General features: G+C 36.4%; 1 protein-coding gene across 4 annotated transcripts in view; it reads right to left on the bottom strand.

Moving 5' to 3' along the window:
- grid2 (glutamate receptor, ionotropic, delta 2) overlaps nucleotides 1-24,306 on the bottom strand; it is a 313,350-nt gene that overhangs the window by 78,802 nt on the left and 210,242 nt on the right. For all 4 annotated transcript variants that reach the window (XR_006251662.1, XR_006251663.1, XM_043247756.1 and 1 more), the window contains exon 9: nucleotides 3,656-3,757. Coding sequence is in view for 2 of the 4 variants with exons in the window: in XM_043247756.1 (XP_043103691.1) it covers nucleotides 3,656-3,757 (102 nt within the window). In the remaining 2 variants the exon portion in view is untranslated. The remainder of the gene's footprint in view (nucleotides 1-3,655; nucleotides 3,758-24,306) is intronic.

Here is a 24,306-nt window from a genome sequence, read left to right as displayed (position 1 = left end):
CCCGAAAGGGGTACGGCTCCCTACACCCGTGTTCAACCCATGTTGCATCGATTCCCTCTCTCATTATACGGCCATCCCTTCCACACAACTACATGTGCAGTGATTCAAATTCACACGGATCTTGTGGACAATATCTGCCGGTGCTATGGAAATCGATAGCAGGCATAAATCAACACAGACTGAGGTGATGCATGTTTCTGACATAAACATCATTCTGTAAATAATCTTCCTGTGCATATGCACACAGGTTGATGTCATGACACTGTTTGTTAAGGGAATTGCTTATCTAGAAGTGAAACTTGGCTGACAACTTCCTCACCCTCGGGCTATTTAAGAGAGATGAGTTTGTTTCTTCAATGGAACTGATTTGGAGCAGTTTAGCATTATATTACTTGCTGTATATTCTATTGTTATTTGTTACCGATGGATCTTCTACAATTAACGGGTGCCGTCAGATGTAGAGTAAAAACGTCACAGTAATTCAGAAGTAACCCACATGAATCCAGTCCATTTCGAGAGGCAAAATGCTGTGTTTGCAATAAACACATTTATCGATAGGACAGGGAATTTATAAATAAAAGGGGAAGGACTTTTTGATGATAGAAAGCATTAGAGTGGAGTTACTTGAGTGAATTACTTGTGGATTATTGTGATGTTTTTCATTAACCTTTTGGACTTATTCTGACGGCACCCATTCACCACAGATGATCCACTGATGAGCAAGTGATGTAATTATACATTTCTCCAAATCTGTTCCAATGAAGAAACGAATACATCTACATCTATGTAAATCTCATCCAGATGGTGAGCTCTTTTTCAGCAAATTGTAATTTTAAAATAAAAAGTAAAATATTCCATTAATATATACAAAAAAATCTTCATAAAACCCAATTCAAACATATAATGAATTTTTGTATTAAACTGTATTTTGATATTATGAGCATAAGATAAAGCATTTCTAGATTTTGCAATGTCCTGATATCAAAACTTAATTATAATTAAAATCATGGTGTACTTTTTAGATTCTTTTCTTACAAAGAAAAAACCAAAAAACAAACTTTAGTCTGCCAAATCAAATCATACAGTGCAGGAACACAGAACAGGAAATAATATCATAGAAGATCCCCGCAGGCTCCTGTCAAGATCAATAAGTCTCTTTAAACATCATTTCAAACCTAAAATAAAAATAAAAAGATTATTTAAACTTTTTATGACAAGGCTAGTTAAGGTTGTAAAATGTAATGTTTATATAATGCAATGAAATTTATGAATCAATGAAAACAATATTTATTATTTTATTGTCTATACATATATTAATTATTAATGCATATTAATTCATAAAATGTATACAAAATTCATATAACTTCATTATTAATTCATACGAATATACTACACTACTTCAGTCTTCTTCAGACGTTTTGAAGATTCTCTCATGCATGCGGCTATGATCCACTGGTGAGCGAATCAAAAACATGTGTCATGGTGCATTGAGACTGCAAGGTTTCACGGCAGATGTGTGTGTGTGTTCTCAGTCAGTTCTAGTGTTTGGAACAGCACCAGCATTCCTCAGACTGGTGAAGAGCTGTCAGAGCTGGCAAGTCGTGTATCCTGACACGCCTGCCACTGGGGCAGCTGGGAGCAGCGGGGAGTTTAAGTCGTAAGGATCCGGCGGGCCGCTACCAACTAGCTGTAAGACCGAAGGGAGCGCTCCATCAGCCACCAGCAGGGAGCATGCGCCTTCCCCATCCACCTGAAGGTTTACTTTACAAATGACAACATATCCCATGGTTCCGAACTCCCCGCCTCCCTGACCATATGTTTCACCACAAGGCTTTATGGTACTGCACTGGCACTCTATCTTCCCTCGTTTTTTTACTTTAATTATTGAGAAAACGATTCATCCTGGTTTTAATACAATGTTTGAACTAGAAATTACAATTTTGCACTCTAAGACCTCACAGCTTCAATTAGTCTCTATGGAAAGACTGCAAATTAATGCCTGTCTGGAAAACCTGTGAACTGCAAATAAAAGTCGTGATCTTATTATGCCAGGGTCTTTGAGCAGAACATTCAGTGCTGGTGGTACAGATAAAAAAACTCTGTTTTAATTCATAATAGATACCGAATATTGACATGATAGCACTATAATATAATAAGATTAATTGATAATACTATGTTCAGACTCAGTTTTTTTGTGCTCATGCGGCTCAGATCTGGGTTTTTTTCATAACAGTGTGAACAGCACAAAGCAAATGGAATCTGACTTTGCATCTGAAAACTTTGAAAATAGAACTTTCCTTTCCTCCTCCTCATCTTCTGTATTGCTTGTACATGAATTCACAGGCTTCTGCAGCACATATGCTTATAAATGAATGCATTAAGTGCTGATTTAATTGTCCTCAGTGTTTAAGTCCCTAAGTCGGTTCATACTCAAATCTGATATTGGTCAAAAAAATCCATGATATCAGAGATCCCCCATGAGATCAGTAAGTCTCTTTAAATATAAAAAAATAATAATAATAATAATTCATGATATTTGTTGGAAATACCTTTTGCTCTAAAAACCAAAAATATGGAAGAAATCTTAAGTCTTAAGTAGTCATTTTTGACTATATTACTACTTAACATTTAGTTAATAATAATGTGTAAAATGAAAAAAAAAAAAATTCTACAATCACAAGACTGTTCAATTGTTCAGTTGGTTCACTGTCTGCAAATTTTACTGGAGCTAAAAAACTTATTTAGATCTAATAAAAATTACATCGCTCATCTTTTATACATTCCACAACTCCACCAAGTGCTAGTGAGTTTGTTTGTTTGTTAAATATTTGATCTACTGTAATGTGATTATGCAGTCAGTGACCAGTAAGATGATACACAATTCACCGTATTTAAAGTCTCCAGATGCTGTCTGGGCCTCACAATGCTCACAATTTAATCTCTTACAGTCCTCCAGCATCTACAGTTTGCCTACATGCGCATTCAGTTCTATCTCCCCGACCCTCATGCACCACCCTCATTGACCCTCGACGACAGCCGCCACCGATTGCTCATTGTTAGCAATTGTGGATGCAAGTTATTCACAGAGCATTCTGTCACGGCGAGAAATCACAGAATAAAGGAAAAAAAGAGGGGTAAAGGAGAGTGAGAGGAAAGACGCAGAGAAGCAGCATCACCGCTTTCTTCTCCGACCGACTTCAAAGCAGGGATATGAAGAATTTAAACCACTGAATCTTTAAAGAACTCCAGGGACTCACTCAAATCAGCGCTGGAGGGTAGATAGCAAAACTCAAATCTCAATATAACCCAGCTCCCCTGGTCTACGTTCATGGCACCCCAAAATTCACTCTTAATGAACTTAGAGACGGGTGACTTGATGTGAACAGACCTCTGGAGCTCACTGGAATGAATATGGATTACTCAGGGGTTACTTCAACCTTATGAGGTCCAGTCAAACAGAGGAACTCCGAGACATGGGAAGTCCTAATTAAGTCGGTTTGATGTCATTTATATTAGAGAGGTAAAGGGAAAGACATCTCTGAGCAACGGTGAATAATAGAGCACTGACATCTTGTAAAACTTTGTAGTTAGGAGAACTATTGTAGCTGCAAGGTGAGTGTAAAGCCCTTGACTTGACATTACTAGCTGTACGTACCAGTACAGTGACCACCCGCAGGACCACCCCGCGCATGTTGTTCTCCAGCTTTCGATCTGTCAGTGTCCCATTCAGTCCGTGGACGGGGTCCCAAGTGGCAAGCTGAAGAAATGCAGAAAGGTCACAGTAAGTTCATGGCGTTCACATAAAGAACTATTGATTAGACTAGCAGCCTATAGATTTTTTACACGTGAATGAGTTTATTTCAGAACATAATGATAGGGTGTCTACCGAAATAGAGAAAATAAATGTAAACTGTTAATATCAGCGCCCTGTATACGTTAATAATAATAAATGGTCATTATGTGGCTTAGACTGCTTTATTTATTTTTTTAAATCAAATAAATGCAGCCTTGGTTGTCCTAATTTTTTTTTATTTATTTAAAACATAAGCATAAAAAACTAAATCTTACCAACGCCACCACTTTTCATTTATCCCCAATAATTCAAAAAATTTATATAACAACTTCTGAGCATTCAAATATTCCTCTGGGAATTACTGAAATTAATCTTTGTTGCCTTTGCAAATCAAAACTAGCTATTTGATTTGAACAGATGCAACATATTCATGTTATTCCTTTCATGTGACAGAGATCTCTGATGTGTTTGGTTGGTGTCGTTTGATAGCTAGTTAAATTTGGGACCTATACACTGTCCTCTTAGAACTCTTAGAACTCCTCTCCGGATTCAATGCAAAGATGCAACCATTTTCTCATCCAATTGCATCTGAATTTAATGAGACCAGCTGCCCCAATTGGAATACAGTCAGTGAGCTGATAGATTTATCTATTGGCCTTTCCATGTGGTGTTATTGTTAATATTTATTCTGAAAAGCCATGACACATTTTAGTCTCAACAATGCTTGGCTTTTGAAACACAGCTCATGTTGTCAGACACAAATACACAACACTTGTGGGTTTGGCTATTTTTAAACCACAGCCAGTTGCAATCGGAATATGAAATCAAATTTGCAGAATATCTCATAATTTCATATTAAGTAAACATCATTTAGAGCTGTAAAACACAATAATGTGAAAATCAATTACTAATACAATGCAAGAGGAACACATGCACACACACAAACAAGCAACAAAACACAAGTTTTTACATAGAAACGCAGCAAGGAGCAAACAATCATGATTTAGCTGAGTAATTTAGGGCTATGCTTTAATACCCAAACACAAATCTGTTCACCAAACTCTAATTACACTTAGCTAATGTGTGCCGCATAAACAAACAATTCGTTGCCCTACTGTGCTCATTTTTCCTCTCGAGTTGGATAACAACAGAAAACAACTATTGATTTATTTGCCCAATAAAACAACAGCATTGAGAGAAAAAGCAATACATCCTGAAGAACGTCAAGCTACCTGTGAGAAGCAAAAAAAAAATAATCTTGTCCACAGAGAAAAAAAATTCCCGGTCCCCTGTAAGAGAGTGTTGGAAAATGATTTTCCTGCTCAATCAAAACATGATATGAAGGGGATCGGAGGGCGGGAATGCAAAAGACTTTGATGCTTTTGAAGTTTCCCATGAAAGTGCTCTTATGACAGAATACAAACTGCAGCAAAATGTGGAATAATAAAACGGCACATACACTTGCATGGCCAGCTTTGTACCAATACAAATGTCACGCTTTGTCCGTGCAATACAAATGTCACCCTTTATGCATTCATAAACATGGCACCAACACAACCTTCAAAAAAAAAAAAAAAAAATCCCCTCTTTGGATCTCGGAGAAAATGAAGCTCACCTTCACAAACAAGAAAGGTCTGAAACACGTCAACTCAATATATCACTGCACACTATGAGTCGTATTATCGTGGGCTCCGGCTAGTCATTAGCATAATATTTAGACTGGGATTAGACAGGGTACACGCCATCCCATGGAGGCTGGGATGACAGAGCCTTTACATAACTATCCACTTCAGAGGCGCTGTGGGCTTTTTTTTTTACCCAAGGCAGCCATTTTAAGTTCATTCTTATCAAATCTGTCTGAAGTACCAGTCTACTATCATTATGTAATCAAATCATCTTAAATATTAATGGGCTGGAAGGGGTACTTGTGTGTGAATGTGTGTGTATTTTCTCTGACGTGACTCGAGAATCAATATTGTTTAATATCAAGCTGCATCAAAGAGCCAGAAGTTTTGTGTAGAAAACAGTTTGTATGCTAACCTTAGAGACAGCTTATTCATTCTTATCATAGATATTCTGCCTTTAGTGGTTTATCGTCAATTCAGCCAGGTTGTCATGTCAGTTCAGAATATAAATAGACAAATTCAATACACCCAGAGCTAAAAGTGCAGTTCTAAATCCTAGTGAGCAGCCAGGCTCCCTACATTCTAAGACAGCACCCTAACTGAAATAAAGCCGATTTGGAACATCTTACGTACAAGACAGAACAAAAACCAATCAACAACTCGTATATCATAGACTATATCAGAATCTAACTTTTCAGATAATGTGTAATAAATGCATATAAACAAACACATAGACATACACTACACATCGTTCACCATTAGAATTATTTTTCTGAGCTTGCTACAAAGCATTTTGGAATTAGAAAGGATATATAGGAAATATTTATGATATATAATAAGTAGAATATATGATAAGAAGGTATCTTAGAAGATGGCATAAAATGTTGCTTGTGATTTGGACCGGCCTGTGATCAGAGATGGGAAGGTTACTTATAACCTTTTTAAACATTATAATACTTTAATTTTAAAGCACAACCACCACACAATCAGTCTTTAGAAGCTCTTTTTGCCTTTAGATCATTCTGAGGTTAAATGCAATTTTAAAATAGCAAGATATAATTTAACAGTTATACCGTTTTTGAAATCAAATGTCTGCATAGTAAACGGGACACACTGGCATCTAACAATGCTTTGGAAAGAAAAGGTAATCTTAAAAAGTCTCAATGCAACTTGGAAAAGAAATCAATCAAATCCGTAAGAGAAATTATTCAGACGTGACCACCTTGTAATCTTAAATCATTTAATTACACTTGTATTCTACAGTAACTCTAATATTACTTTGTAATTAAACTACATAATTCTGTTACATGTAACTAGTCACTCCCCAACATACGATGCCTTGAAAGATTTCCCAGAGACACAGCTCAGTATTTCCAAAAGAGCTAGCGTTCTTCTTCATTCAAGCTAAGCTGACAGACACTTTGCTTTCAACAGGTTGAAGGCATAAATGTGAACTTTCTGCCTACACAATTCAACAGATCTGTGCACATAATTAGAGGTGAGGATAGAAGAGTCTGACTCATGAACATACATTCAAGCTAAATTGATTCACTTGAACTGTGCATCTATGTATCTAAAACACGACACTTTACGTCTGGTCTTGATTTTCCAAACGGCTGTTCCATGTAGATCGGCATCTGATGCAAATAAAGAGAAAAAAATGCTGTTTCTGTCTCTTTTACTCAGATGCATTTATAAAATGGCATAATTCAATAGACAATCAACCTTCACTTTCAGCCATTAAACATTTATTATCAGTCTATTTCCTATCCTGCGGGAGCAGGTGGAATGTTTTTATGATGTATGATTGATTGATTCGCAAAGCTCCATTAATTAAAATGAACCTTTTTGTGGTTAAGGACACTGCAATGCTTTTAAGTGTCTTCGTATTGATCTCGAGGAACAGGCCGGGTTTGAAGAGTGGCCCTGGAAAGCACATCCAAAGCAAATGCAAGTCTAAAAACCGGTAATTATGTTTTGATTGCCAAACAATGTAATATAAAACTGCGGCACTGTCCATGGAGGCCAAATCCGCAATATCCGATAAAGGTCTTCTTGAGCACGTCTACGTAAACTCATAACAGCTATATTTACAGCAAGCGAGGCATGCTAAATGCCGGTGAGAAATTTCAAGCCTCGTCTAATCGATAAAATATTATCCACCGTGGGAAAACATGCAGCTATATTGCTAAATCCGCGTCAGCGTGAATCGACACATCCATCGACCTCCGGATTCGTCGCTCATCGTGTTGACTTCTGGGAACGGTGAGAAACACACGAGGTAGCGTTCAAAGCTAGGAGCTTCCGCCGTCACAATCGCTGGAGCAAAACTGTCATTCTTTGCTTGTTTAGTGTGTAGTTTCAAGAGCTTCGGCAGGGGTATTTCTGAGGCCATGGCGTGACAGGAAGTGCTTCTGTCATATAAAATTTGTTTTGCATGCAGAATCTCAAACCAGCGGTGGAATGTTTGTCATCCTCTAACAGTTGGGGTGAGCTGCGTCTTCTCCAGAGACAGTACTGTAAATTTCAAGTCTAAAAAAAACAGAAGTAGAAACGGGAGAGCCAGAGAGAGAGAGAGAGAGAGAGAGAGAGAGAGAGAGAGAGAGAGAGAGAGAGAGAGAGACAGAGAGAGGTCTGCCTCTTATCTTCAGAGGGACAGATAAGAGCTCATTTCCCACTGCGGAATAGAAACAAGCGGGCCTCTCCGGGCTCTCTGGCAAGAGAATGACACCATTAGCATCCCATAATGCCTCGCTCTATCCTGCACATTCCTATTTTGTGTGCAGGCGTATCACCAGCTGCTCTCACCGTTTCTGCACTTCATGCATGGATCTGTTCACCTTGATCAGATGCGATTTCCGCCAATCTTCTCGCAGAGCCGGAGTTAGCAGGTAGTTTTAGAGGTGATGCATGGATATGAGTAACCTCGCAGCTGGTAATGCCAGGGTTTCGATAACCTCTCGGGATGATGATGGGACACTTTGTGGTAGTGCAAGTCATAAGAAAGTCAAAGCCAGTACCGTCACCAGAAAGCTTGCTGTTATTCCATTGCTCCTACTATTTATCACCTGTATATGTAGCTAATGGCACTGCTTATTTATTTATTTTTAAGCTCGTAAAGGGATAGTTCATTTGTTTTTTCATAACTTTCTCCCTCTTATGTCATTTAAAACTGCACTGAATACAAAAGATACAATAGTGGACTTCAGCACGAAGCAGGTGCGCTCTTACCATCCCATCATGATCGACGGGACCCCAGTGGAGAGAGTGGACAGTTTTCGGTACCTGGGTGTTCACATCACGCAGGACCTGTCTTGGTCCTGTCACATCAACACCCTGGTGAAGAAGGCCCGGCAGCGTCTATACCATCTGAGGCGCTTAAGGGACTTCAGACTCCCATCTCAGGTGCTCAGGAACTTTTACACCTGCACCATCGAGAGTGTCCTGACGGGAAACATCACCTCCTGGTTCGGGAACAGCACCATGCAGGACAGGCGAGCTCTTCAGAGGGTGGTGCGGTCAGCTGAGCGCACCATCCGCACTGAGCTCCCTGTGCTGCAGCACATCTACAACAAGCGGTGCTGTACCAGGGCCAGGAAGATCGTGGAAGACCTCAGCCATCCCAACAATGGACTCTTTTCTCTGGTGCGTTCAGGAAAGCGCTTTGTTCCCTGAAGGCAAACACAGAGAGAATGAGGAGGAGCTTCTTCCCGCAGGCCATTCAGAGTCTGAACCAGAGAACACCCAGTACCTAATTACCGGGATTCCCATGTTCACCCTCTCTTTCCCCAGACACTCGCCACTACATTTGGACAATTGCACTAGTCACTTGCACTGGACATTGCACAGCCACTTTACACTTTACACTTTATATCTTATACTTTATATTTATATTATATACCTTATTTTATTTTATTTTATTTTATTTATTTTATTTTTTTATATTCTACTTTGCACACTTCTTTTTTTATACATATTTTTATATTTTATATTTATATATACATTTAAATTTTGGTTTCTATTTTGATGCTGGACAGTTGTAAAGAACATTTCACTGCATGTCGTACCATGTATGTATGTATGTATGTGTAATTGAATTGAATTGAATTTGAATTTGAATTTAAAAAAGAAAGAATTTATTTGGGTTTGGAATAACATAAATCACAGAATTATAATTTTTAGGTGAACTACACCTTTAAAAACATGAGAAAAGACACTATGTGTTTAAAATAAAATTATAATATAATATAAAATTATATAATCATTTTGTTTTGTTAATATATTATAATATAATTATAAATATTTGAAAAACTAAAATAAAAACAAAAATCAAATTCCCATGTAAACCGCTTATTATTAAATTATTTTTATTGTTAAATATTAAAAACCTAAATTAATTTTGCAAAGATTAAATTCAGTACTATTTTTAACAGAAGTTACTAAAATAATCTAATATTCAATAATATTAAATTAAATCAAAACTGAGGTTACTTGTTGTGTAATATAACATTTCAAATTAATGTTGATTTTTATTCATCAAACAATCCTAAAAAAGTTGGTTTCACAAAAAATATAAATAATTAAATAAAAAGTAAATAATTAAACTATTATCATATATAAGTGTTTTCAACACTGATAATACAATTATGCAGATTTTTTTCAATATTTAATATTAGGAGGATATTAAAGGAGATTCATATTACAAAAACATTTTGCTTTGTCAATACAAATAAATGCAACCTTGGTAAACATGATGTGTTTCAAAAGCATCTTGCAGATCCCAACGTTTCAAGTGGTAGTGCATACAATTGTGGCAAATCTAAACAAGAACAACTGGCCTGACAGGGCCAGGAGGAAAAATATATCCCACATTTGAGGCCTGTTTTCAATTAACATCACACTATACAAGCATTTAGCATACTGCCTATACTGACCTACACTTCTATTGAGTTCTCCACCTCACTGCATCCATGTTCACAGGATTAGCAACTGTGTCTAGCAATTAATTTTAGCAGTTATGCTCTCCCACGCCAGGACGCTCCACTGGGACCTTATGGGACGTATCGCTACTCTAACATATTGCAGGCAGGGTCATATCAATAGAGCCCTGCCTCAGGCAATTTGCAAACAGTATCTCACAAGTAGTTTGGAGATCAATCGACGGAAACAAAACGCTGATGATGCAAAGCTGAGCCATACATGCAAATGGCCAAAGCCCACACAGGCTTATTTAACCACAGAAACAGCATCATCACCACAGTCGCCTTAAATCAAAGTCATCCCAAGCATCTCCGCATGCATATTTCAAAAACACCTCATACGCTGGCTGACGTGTGGTTTTGCCATCAAATATAGATGAAGTTGCTTTAAATTTGCAGCAAACTTACAATTACGCACAAAGTCCTTCAAGAGTCAAATGAGGTTACATTTTAGTAAATGGTTATGCTACATACCATCCCATGTATACATATACACATACATATATAAACACACAAGGGATGTAACAATATTGTGATACTGTCTTCATATTTTCATGGTCACATGATGATATGAAATGTGTAGTTTTTAAAAATATATATATATATTAAGCCATTGTGCTTTGGCACAGTATCTGTCAAACAAACTAAAAGCACAAAATGTCTTAATTCCTACTTGGGAACGCTACGGCCACAAAATTAGGCTTTATTTTCACTGCAGATCATCAATTTCAATAGATTTGTAGTAAGACGTGTTTTTTTTAAGCCTGTCTTCACTAAACTGGAGTATCCCGAAGAAAATCTCTACTGCTGTTTCCATGAAAAAAAGCTTAAAAGTGCATTATAAAATTGCTGACGACTTTTAAATGCCTAACGCTACTTCAGTCCAAATTAAAAATATCTCTTTTAAGTGTACTCAAAACCTACACTTAACAAACCTTACTAACTATTACACAGCAAATTAAGAATATATTGAGGGAAAAGTCAAAGTTAATAGTTAACAAGTGTTTCCTGTTCTAAAGGGCTACCAAATATTTGTTACCATTTATATTATAATATTCGTAATATTCTTAAAATCATTACAATATGAAAAAACAAACACCAAAAAGTTTCTTTAAAATCTTATTTATTAAATTCTGTAATGCTATTGTAATATAATTAATATAATATAAATGGAGAACTAAATCAGAAGAACTGACTCTTACTAGCATTCATAGATTGAACATAGCAGATGTTGGTCTGTTGGTTCCTATCAATGGTATGAATTGATTTCACCCACAAACACACATCAATATCTGATAATGAGGTTGTCCAATGAGAGGAAAAAAGCTTGAGCTAAGGCAATGTTCCTTCAGGGTTTCCAGTGTATTACTGTATGATTCGTTTGAGAGAAACCACAGTGAGGTGTACCACAGCTGCCCCAATGGAAATGAAGTACAAGACATGTACAAATGTTCAATAAAGTAACATTTTCTCACTGTGTGTACTAAACTAAAGGAGAATTAAGGCTGGGAGACTGCAGGGTTGTGACACCGCACACTAGGGACTGCTGAAAGGAGTGAGGAGCTCCAGGCTGTACATCAAAGCTCAGTCTGCACTCTTGGCTGGGCAGATCCTGTGTGAATGGAATAAAATCACACTCAAATGGACTGAAGCTATTGAGCTCCATCCCTCTGCACAACTGACCTAATGACACCTGCACAAATTCTGCATTCACAGTGCAAAAAGGCTTTTTCTTAATGAGTATTTTTAAATTTTTTTAAACAGCATTCAAGCAAGATGCTTAAGAAGTAAAACTGTGTAAGATACCACGTTTTTACATAAGTTGGAAGCAAAAAACACATATTACAAGTTCACCGGTTGCAAAACAGTTGCAAAAATAACCAGTAAAATTATTAACTAGTTGCTTATTGGCATGCAAATTACTAGCATAATTGTTGTTTATTAGTATATATTAAATTTGATCACGCACACCAAGAAAGAAATGTACTCTTTATGTTCAAGATCTAGTCATATGGTTTTGAAGACTTTTATTTTCTAAAAAAAATACTAAAACTAACATAATGGCTGTAAAAATAGTATTAATAAAGCACAAAAAAGCCTCTTTTTTTTGCTCAGCATATTATATAGAAATAGACCCTTAATCCAAGTATATATCTAAAATTAACAACTACTTTACTAACTATTAATACGCAGCAAATTAAATGTTTATTGTGGCAGAGGTCATAGTTAGTTAGAATAGTGAGAATTGGTTCCCAAATGAAAGAGTGACAAAATAACTTAGTAGTAGTTGTTTTGCTATAATTAGTGTAAAACGAATTATAAACTTCTGTTTGTATCTGACTGTAGCTGTTTTCCTACAAACAGATTTTTTTATTAATTGAATTAGGATATGGTTATGTCCGATGTTACTTAGCATTACCAGAGATAAACTCTAATTAAACTATGAAGAGCAAAAGCGCTGTACATAAATCCAGATTGACAATTATTGACGCTTGAGAACACATTCGTAAAATAATTACAAAGTGAAAAAAAAATTAAACTATGTTTCCGATTAAAAGAGTTTTGTAAACACAATTATCAGTTCAAATGAAATATTCATTTGAACTAATGATTGGATAAACAATAATGAATTTGACTGTAATGCTGGACTAAAGCCAATCTATTTAATATTTAATCTTCAGACACAGCCCAGGGCTTCAGAGAGGTGAACGTGTGAGTCATTTTAATAAAGCTTTGTGAACAAAGTCAATTAGTTCATACAAAAGATTAAAAACAATTCAAAATTGAGATTGAAAAATTGTGAGCCCGTGTTTTTCAGTATAAATGCACTACAGTAAAAGATTCATCACCTGAAGTATTCACTAATTAGTTTTTGAAGTTCCCAGAAAGGCCATGTTTGAGCAAGCATTATTAATAATTATTTCTTAGAAATTTCATTATCGGAAAAAGTAATGTTTGTAATAAAATAAAAACAAATCTGTATTCACTGTCTAGGCCAAAAAACTGTCTGTTTATAATAGGCCAAATCTAAATAATTCGATATATTGTTTCAAACTGAGACACAGCATTTATTTATTTATTTAATTATTTTTTTAATTAAATGCACGCAAACAGATGTACGGTATGGCATATGCCATATATTGAGGAAATCTATACTTCAAAGCATTATGAGTACATTTCATGTTTTATTATGTTTTATTTCAAACATTTATATTTAAAGTTAAGCTCATTTATAACAAATGTTAATACAGTTTTGATAAAGAAAAAAATCAAGATATCTACAAGAAAAAATTTTTAAATAAAACGTATAATTCAGAAAAATCTTATTCAAAACAGAATCAATGAATTATGATAGTAAGCTTATAAAGAGAATGAATAAAACAGAATTTAAAATATATATTCTTTGTTGAAATTTTGATATTATCTTCATATGTACAGACAAAAACATGCTTACATCCATAAGATGTTTAAATCAATACAGATCTGATATAACTTTGCTTCTGCCAAAAGCATGAACTCTTAACGGAGAGTACTTCGTTCTTTGTCGCCACGTTAAAAATTAGAGCTGGGTACAGACTATCATCCCCTTCAGCGATATCTAGGGCAACTGTGAAATACTTCCTCCTCATCCTATTAAGACACTGACAGAGTGTGGACTGACTCAACATTCTCCAACAACATGCCTCCCAGGGAAAGCGAGGGAGCGAGCGAGAGACTGACAAACAGAGAGAAGACAAGAACTGCCTCTCTCCTTCATATTTAAAGCAGTTTTAAAGTTGATGCTGCCCTTCGGTCCTGCCCCAAAACAGCATTATAAGGCGGCTGAGCGGGAAAGTCCAAAGACGCGAGGGATCCTGACCCCGGATCCCTGCATCCGCTCTTCATCCGCCGCTCGAGGCCTAAGGCGGTGGGCTTCAGGGACACACTAATTCAGTCATGAGGAAACGTTCTGTATATGGGATTAGCCCACATCATAAAGCCTGTATGATGTAGCCTCACTTCCTTTCAGCAGATAATGATGTGACCCTGTTGAATATTTCAGGCTGTGGATTGTTAAGTGCTTTTTCACGGGGGAACGCTGTCGCGCTTTTGCTGTGGGGAGATGCTCCATCTCTCCTTGGAGGAAGCACCTAGAAAGAGCACTGACCCTGATACTAAGATGTTTTTTACTTAGACTTACTACAAGGATGGACAGGGAATGCTTTCTCTTTTTACTCCTCAACTTTATATTCATGAATTAAATTGCAAGCATGAATGAAGATGCATGTGATTTAACCCACAGGGTTTGGCAAACACGGATACGCGTATTGAGGCGTCTTCTCCTGATAACGCAGATAAGAAATTAAGGTAACACTTTATTATTAGTCGCTTATTAGCATGCATATTACTAGAATATTAGGCACTTATTAGTGCTGATTAAGCACATATTAATGTCTCATCCTACACAACCGTATTCTACATCCCTACAGTCCTACCCAATACCTAAATTTAACAACTACCTTACTATTAATAATCAGCAAATTAAAAACTTGAGGGAAAAGTCGTAGTTAATAGATAACAAGTGTTACCTATTCTAAAGTGACCGAACTTAAACTACAAATTCAGTTTGGATCGTACAGATGAGAGCAACGCATCAATTGAATTTATAAAGGATCTACTTTATACTTATTTATACCGTGCTCACACGCTGAGCACGCTATAGATGTCAAGATTATCCACGAGAAGCGTGCGGCATGTAAACACCCACATCACAACAAACAAAGCCACGAGGCCTTACCTCAAGTTCATCCCGGCTACTGTTCACTTCGCACTGAGAAGAATGAGACAGAATTCACCTTAGAAAAAAACACACTGTGAAAAATAATTACCTCAGAAGACGTGCTCAGAGGAATGAGCTTTGGATTACCTCAGAATGGAGTCTTTTTTTTAATAACCCGTTTTTTTTTTTTTTTTTTTTTTTACTATTTTACTATTTAGATTTTTTTTTCCAACTGTAATTCCTGACTGATCAAGTGAAACCTCATGAAGTTTTATTTACTGCATCTATATGTCTCACGATGACAGGACGTTTTTCTATGTTTATGTTTTTATGTTCTATAAAATACGCAGCAATACGATATAAAATAAGCAAGGAATAACTGGTGACGGGATGATAATTTGTTAAAGGTGGTGCTGCAGCTACAACTCGAAGCGGGTGTGCATTATTTTGTCTATAATCTGATTGGCTCATGAATGTTCTAAGGTACAATTATTTTCAGGGAACCGCACAGCAAATGTAGTTCCTGGCAGCTCTTTGACCACATTACAGTTCCATATCACTTCACTGGTTTCTATTATTTCAAAGGTCTTACAACAGCAAAATAAACAAAATCTACAATGACACTGGCCAAACAAATCTAATTATCAATATGATAAAAACAACATCTATTTTCCATGATTTGCCACAAAATTACCTTTTATTATGTACAGCAATCACATACTCTATCTCTCTCGCTCTCTCTCCCTAATGTTGTTAGCGTTACTCTAACGACTATCCTTAACATCAACTTAATGTTCAACTTAACTTCTCACAAGCAAGTTAACAATCGCGCTGTTAGTGAAGAAAACTTAAAGTTTAAAAAAAAATAACAACAGAGGCATTGGATGAGATGGGGAAGAAATAATCCTGCACACGATAGAATTTTAAGTACAAAAACTAGACAGATAGCCTAAAATTATATCATCTGATTGATGTTTTGATGTACTATAAGCGGCATAACTGAAGATGAGCTGCTGAATTATTAGAAAAATAATGCGTGATGGGTGTGCGCATTATTGTTCTAATAATTCAATGGCCCAGAGTCAATTATTATAAATATAATTACATTTAAGGCAAGTTGCACACAATGACATTTTACTTATCTTGCCATAAAATGTCAAATTATGTTTATTATTACTATGATATTTTAAAAATCTTCAGCAGACATTTCAGAAATTTAACGGAATTAAGTAAGGCTGATGAAACACGTGGCAACTTTGAGCAATTTTTCCGGGCAACTGCTTTTGAGCAATGTTGCTTGGGCATTTTTCAATTGAGAATGGGTAACAAATTTCTGGTTCATTTAGATCAGTCTTGGGCCCTGTGTCTCACCCGGCTGACCATTAATGGCAACATGTTCTTAAAGTTGGCAGGCAACATTGCTCAAAAAGTTGCCTAGTGTATCATCAGCATAAGTCATATGGGTTTGCAATTTAGTCGGTGGAAATTATTACTATTATTATTAATAATTTTCTGCATGTTAGACACTGCATGTTTTCTGCAAAATACATGGATTTGAATTGGCAGGCAAACTCTTTCCAAAAGTAATTAGCAGTAAAGCAGTTTGTTAAAATATTATTAAAACCGCATCCCAAAAATAACAAATTTAATTTTCAATTCAGAAATTATAAACATGTTCTTCACAAAAAGAGACTTTATAGCTTGAAGGACTCATGATTATTGCCTTTTTGTCCAACATAGACAATAGCCTTGGGCATAACATTGAAGAATGGGGAAGCGAACAGCCACTTTTCTCTTTTATGAATCCTTCTGCCATACAAAACTTTTCATGTCTAAGTTTCAGAGTTGGCATTGAATCAACCGTATTCTTAGCTTTTGTGATAAAAACACTTGGCACTTTCACACCTTTGCTTGACCTTTAGTAAAGTAGACACAGCACCTGTGGCACACACTAGGTTTTTTCTGACGGCTTCATCAGCACCTGGTAATTACCAGCAGGTAGCAGAGGAGCCTGCGGTGATCAAAGCCTCAGACACAGAAGAAAGGGGAAAAAATGGGAGAAAGAAGGTGAGAGAAATAGCTGGCAAGTCTAGGCGCTGAAGTATGGAGAGGTGAGGACACTATAGACTCGCTGGGTTGTGTTAATCCGGCTGGAGCAGGAACATGGGAATCATGCTGATCCATAGAGGCATGGAGAGTCTAAATGGCACTGTCTGCGGTAATCCTCGGGTTTACAAGCTGTATTTCGACTGGAAGACGGCAGGAGGGCACACTGGTGGTCTGATCTAGAACCCCCACCTACGACCAGAGAGTTCAACTCACCCTCTACTAATGAGCAAGGTTACTTCAAGTTTTATGATGACAAATTAAAGACTTAAGACCTATTGTAGACCAATTAAAGTGGACACACGTCTGTCTGTCTGTCTGTCTCTTTGTTTTCTTGCAAAGTCTCAAATTTTGTGCCACCTCTTGGTTGTTGACAAAACTCAGGCAGACAGTCACAAAGCATTTCTCTCATCTTTCAATTTTTATAGTAAATCTTCTTGCCAAAAAAAAGGATTCTAGAAAATTTTAACAGAAAAAATTACAATAAAACAGATTACATAGGGCCCTATATTTACCACAATAGTACGTGACCTTGGACCACAAAACAAGTCATAAGGGTGATTTTTTTAAAACTGACATTTATATATCATTTGAAAGCTGCATAAATAAGCTTTCCATTAATGTATGGTTTGTTATGATCTAAGGAAGACAAAATAAATGTATTTCGGATCAAAGCAATGCGGACCTTTAAGGAGTGGATAAAACATTTTATGAAGTGTTTAACAACCTAATGTTATGTTTATGTTCACCTATACTACAAAAAGGCCCTCTTTTAACTGGTATGTTGTATTTAATCAAATTGTTTGTAAAATGTAACTTTATAATTAGCATTTTCTTCAGTCGTATAACTATAATAACACCTGAAATACATTGCGTGCAAAAAGTGTTTGTCTTAGTCCGTTGAGGTTACATTACGTGCACATGATCGTGATGGTACCACCTCCGCCTCAAGAAAAACCCTGAGCATCATAAATAAAATAACAATCACAGGGTACTTTGTTTGAAACCCTGTAAAATGGATGTTTCGCTCACTACAAGTCTTAAGATGTTTCTCAGTGCCAAAACAGATATTTGTGTTCTAGCGAAGTCGAGGCGCTGACAGGCACCTCTGCTTTGAGGACTGAGCTCCTCTATACTGAGGGACATTCATCCTGTGGGAGAGCAAGAGATGTTTCTCTCTATGACTATTCACAGCATGCAGCCACAATACAAACACTAAACACACAGCTGTAAATAAATAATGAACAAAAAGGGAAGATTTCAGATTTATGAAACATTACAATGCGAAGAGCATAAGATCACATTACGGAGAAACATGTTACGGAGACGACAGCGTGATCATAGTCTGGACAAAAAAACGCTTGTTTAGATTGCCATGTAAACATTTAAGTTACATTTTGTACATATGAAAAAAAATAAAACACACCTCACATTGTATTGCAGGTGTTCACAAAAATGAACCACCAAGTCTTAAAGAGCCGCCAAGTTACCAAATCAAGTTTTTCACACTGTTTTAACACTGTGTATAAAATTACAAATATGGAACAATCCCCTCAACAAATGCAAAGGCACACTCGAAAACGACAGCTTTTGTACTTTTTTGTACTTGAGTTTAATAAAGGGGCAAGGTTAAAAATACAATGATTGATTGAGTTAGTGTGGAAGAACTTGACTGCTCTGCATAAAGCCAACTCCTAATTCCAGCTGAACACTGGTGTGACTTTAAAAGCAGTCCCCATCAAAAACTCACCAAACAACAATTACTTGTATGTTCACTATATGGACAAAAGTACTGGGACACCCCCTTCTTTAGAACAGAAAAAGGCACTTGCAAAACTGTGGCAACAAAGATGGAAACATAATTCATGTATTTAAAAATTGATTTCCATTTCTGTTGTTTTGGAAGTGTCTGCACCCAAATGTACAAGTCATTGGTGTTTAGTGATGAGTTTTTGGCTCAAGGACTGCATTTAAAGTCCCACCAGAGGTGTTCAGCATTAAGTTCAACATTAGATTTGTACTCATGGATATTACTAAAGTAGCCAAACCTGTTCTTAAGAAGGGGGTGACCCTTTACTTTTGGCAATATAGTGTATAAGAGATGGTCTTAAAGAATACTATCACAGCCAAATTGTATTCCCAAATAAGAGGGACTTTAGCTCCAAATACACATTTGCCTTCAGGAAAAAAAAGCTAATAGATCTCTGTATAAGTCCACAAAGTGAAAGTGAAGACTGGTGTGGAACAAAGAAATAAATATGGGACAGCAGCGAACAAAAGCACAGCTATGCCCAGCTCTTCTTCCATATCTATTCAATCACTTCCTCCTTTAACAATATGATAATACAATTCATGTCACACATGCGGAGGAAAATATCTTTTCTACTCTTGGAAAATTGAAGAGAGGCTGCTGTTGAAAAGAGAAACCCAGGGCATTTAACACATTGGCAATCTACAGGGAGATGTCTAGACAAAATGTGCCAAAAAAAGTGTGCAGCTTTAAAGCAGCACAAATCAATGATAGCCTTGCTCATCCGCTATCTCTCTCTCTACCTCCAATCCTACAGGCTCAGACAGCTCCTCTCAAAGAACATCTGAATCTACCTAATGGAATGGAAAATTGGGGGAAATGGGGAGTCAGACCCGAGGGGATCTTTCCCCACTGTACAGTTTTCACATCTTTAACACAGGCGCTTCTACAACCTTGCCTTGCGTGTCAGCGAACACATTAATGCACATCACCCTGTCGTAAAGGTGGCAGGGCCATTTCCGAATATTAATATAACACACTCAAAGTCATGCTGTACTACACTGGCCATACACCGAGGCTCGCCTTTACATAGTCACAAAACAGAGTTTGTTTCAGGTCCTAAACGCTTCGTGGCCCACTGTTGAGAATGATCGAATGTAGGCTCGAATCTAATGTAGCTAAGCAAAGCTCAGTTTTGTGTAGCGCTGAAACGTGTCAAACCAAGTATGAGTTGCTGCAAGCATAAGCTGTTTTCTGAGGTCAGTTTTCTCGTTGAGGTCAACTACTGTCACGAAGAAAGATAATCTTGTTAAATCCGTTAGCTAAAGCTGGCATGGTTTAATTAGCCAGCAAAACAACATCTGAACCGACGGCACACACATCTGACGGTAAGCTTAAACCATCATGTGCATAAAAGAAATAGTTTCCATCGCAAGTTTCCACAGATGGCGATAGAGAGCCTAGAATTGCTACTTTTTTCTTTTTTTTCTTTTTAATTTCATTAATATTTTTATTCAGCAAGGATGCATTCAAATTATTAAAAGTGACAATAAAGACATTATAGTTTTACAACAGATTTCAATTTTCATTGTGATTGTTAAAATTTAGTTCAGAATATTAACTTTTAGTTTGGAATACAGAAAATAAAGCACAAATGTTTTAATTAATCTATGTTTGCACCACAGTAACAAATTACATTTTAAAATGTACTAAGCTAGAAAAGAATTTGTACAAATTTTTACTGTATCATTGATTAAACAAATTTCTTTCAAATGGCAAAAATCTTACCAACTCCTTAACTTTGCATCTGTAATATATGTTTCTAAGCTAATGATGTAGCAGATGTTAGAAACTCTATACGTAAGTTTTAACTACCTTGGCTCTTGCTGATGGCCATACATAGTTAATGAGTGGCTGATGCTGATGGGACGTTAAGCTGGCTAGTAATAGACTTTCCTACCTCTCTATTCCCAGTAGTGCCTTCCTAGCCTCCTCTTTTTCTCTGCACATTTTCCCACCTCTTTCGGCTCGGTGGACTTTCACATTAGTGCAAACACCATCACATATTCCCCACTGATTGCTCGACCTGCGCTCTAATACGTTTTCAATGAAGGCAAAAACAAAAGAATATTTTGTATCCCAGCAGGGATGATTAGCCAAAATGGCTAATCGAGCAATTACGCCACAGTAAAGCTTTTAGATGTTTTGATATATAGAGAGGTGAGTCGAATGTAGCCAATGGATTTAATGATGTGGAAAACTAATTCTTGCATGGTTGTAAAACTAATTATGACAGATTGCTTTGAACCATTATAATGGAAATATGGACAAAGTATATATCTACATATCTCATACACAGAAGGCCCAAAAAAGTTATTACAATTTTAAAGCGCAGCTGGAAATAAACACAATTTTAGGATTTTGTAGAAAACGCAAAACAAAGATTTTAGAACCTTATTGTATTTATGTTCTTTTTTTTTTACTTTTAGATGTATTTAAGCACATATATATATGACAATCTTTTGATTACACAGCGAGTAACTTTTTAACAAATCAAAAGTAGCAGCCTCCGTTAGAATCTCTGAGCTGGAGATGGTAGTCAGTGGAGGATGCTGAAATACGGCCATCACTCATTACCCTGGAGTCACCTTCACACCAATTACCCCACCAACAAGTCTATGTTAGGAACAAAAGCCGTTAAAAAGCCTGGTCAGAAGGGGCTGATAATGTTCTGGACAATTGAACATATGAAAAGAGACCAAGGGTTTGTGCAATCTCTTGTGACACCATTAAAATGCGCAGGGAAAAACTCAAGAGTGTTCGCAGAGTTTTACAGAAGGCTGAAAAAACATCCCCCTCACAGGAGGGAGCTGAGATAACTACTGCTAATGTGTTAGCAGGGGGTCACATTAAACAGGTTTTGTTTTCTGGTCAACGTCAACAAGTGTGGAAACATATTGTGTATGTCTGGAAACACAGCAGTTAATTGGAGAGATGTTTAAAACACAAGTGGCTTCAACATATGCACAGTACTTGTGAAAAACTGGCTTTCTGATTATCTTTGCTATATGTTTGCAAATGATCAAGCCAGTGTAAATATAGACTGTTCAACGCGAAAGAAACGAACAAGATACTTTATAAAGAGGGGCTGAAATAGCACGATTCGGTTCTTAATTAGTACATGAAATATTTATACATCATTAAAACAAAATACATTTACTTAAAATTAAGGGGCTAAGCTTCTTGTTTAATCATTACAATTCATTAAATTTAAAGTTAAAAAATGATAACTAACAGGGTAAGAAAAAAAGATGTACGTTTTTTAAAAAACGAAAAAGCAATTTATAAAGCAATTTTGCTTCAAGGAAACCTAAAGGGCCATCTTAAAAAGAGATAATATCATATTTTGCAAAAATGAAGATATTTTTGATGAATGGTTTAACCATTTATGTTAGGGCTATTTTAACAATGTCCTTACTTCCTTTCTGAGCCGCAAACACAGTAGCTGCATTGCTGTCTATGCAGGGCAAGAAAGCTTTTGAATTCTTCAGGAATATCTTAATTTGTGTTCAGAAGATGAACAAAGTTCTTACGTTTTTGGAAAGAGTTTAGATTGTCTTGTTTTGGGAGGTTTATCCCAAATTTTCAAACTTTATCCAAACTATTTCAGTTAACAACTGCCATTTAATATATACTGTATATGTATGACTTAAATTGTCTTAATCATTCAAGCTCCAAGCTCCATATCATCATTAGTAAAATCAAAACAAGGTTAAGGAACTGATACTGAACACAGGTGGCCTCTTTACTGCAATTTCAAACTAAACATTTCTTCATGTGCTTTCCCAACATTAGCGAGCAGAAGCCAGTATAACAAGCCTTCCTTCTGAAGCAATTATCCACTCTGATTAAAGAAACTTGCTTAATGTAATTACTTTGTGCTTAAAAGATTCATTTCATCTTTTGGAAGTGCAGTACAGATCTTGTTTGTGTCAGAGACCATTATCTTTAATGAAATCTGACAATTTAATTTGTGGATGATGGCAGTGAGGTTGCAGTGAGTTCCAGTGGATGAGAGGAAGTGGCATTATTAAAGGACTAGCTTGTTGTTTGATTGTTGTCTGTGGACTTTGGCACAGTGGAGTCCTGAAGGACGATCACTGACCCTCTGATTAACATCTCATATCAGATCCAAGTCACTTTAGACCCATGATTGGCCCTATGACAGCATGTTAGACCGTCTCATTTATACTCTTTTACCGCACATAAAACTTTGCATTTGTGAATTCAAAAGCACAGGAAAAAGTCAGCAAAAGTCACATACTTTAAAAATATTTATTAACATGATACAAACACATGTTTGTAGTCAAGAGGCTTTTTTTGTTTGTATTTGTTTACCAGCTAAACCGTTCAGCTGTTGTTTTTTTTTTACTTTATACAAGTAATTTTTTTTTTACTTGAATATTTTTTTTACATTTTCCACTGCTACATAAGATTGCGTAAGAACATTACATAAGAAGAGTCGGAAGCTCTGTTTAGTATACGGTTTGAATTGTGCACATCGCTTACTCTGGGTCAGATCGCAAAATATGTAAGCCTGTTTAAACTTTTACCCTCAGGACATCCAAGATGTAGTGTGTTTCTTCATCTGAACAGATCTGGAGAAATCTACAATAACATGTATCCTCTACAGTGAATGGGTGCCGTCAGAGTGACACATTAGTTCTTATTTTGGGTAAACAATGCCTTTAAAAAAAAAGAAAAAGAAAGAAGTTTTGATTGTTAATTCCGGACCATGTTTACAACAACTCGCTACTGTAGGTTCATTTGGTTTCTGGTTACTATTCTGTAAAACCAGAATGGTACCAGGCTTTTAATTTAATTTGTCTACTGCATAATAAACAACCTTTTTATTGATTGTTTCAAAATTGTAGAAATTAAAGTGAAATCTCAGAAGCTCGCAGCCTAAATGCTAAAAAGTGCGACAGAATGCTTTTGTATAACCGCAAGGAACGTATAAATGACTTCCTGATCAGCAACTGACACAAATCAATTATTTCATTTATTCCGGTTAAATAAACAAGTCCAACTTATTTCTCCAGACGAGTGGAGATTGGGGTATCCCCATCCGAGAGCGTAGCCTGATCGGCACATTATTCAGTTCTAAAGCTACCGTTCTGTCATGAGCAATTGATCCACATTCCGTGGGGAAGACAGAGACAGATTACGACCAATATTTGAATGAGCAAATACACATAAATATGACTAAAGTAATTAACGACAAACGAATGGAA

This window comes from Puntigrus tetrazona, chromosome 8 (genome assembly GCF_018831695.1).
Source record: "Puntigrus tetrazona isolate hp1 chromosome 8, ASM1883169v1, whole genome shotgun sequence".
NCBI lineage: Eukaryota > Metazoa > Chordata > Actinopteri > Cypriniformes > Cyprinidae > Puntigrus > Puntigrus tetrazona.
Note: the sequence above shows the minus strand (reverse complement) of the source record. Positions and strands in the feature narration are given on the sequence as shown.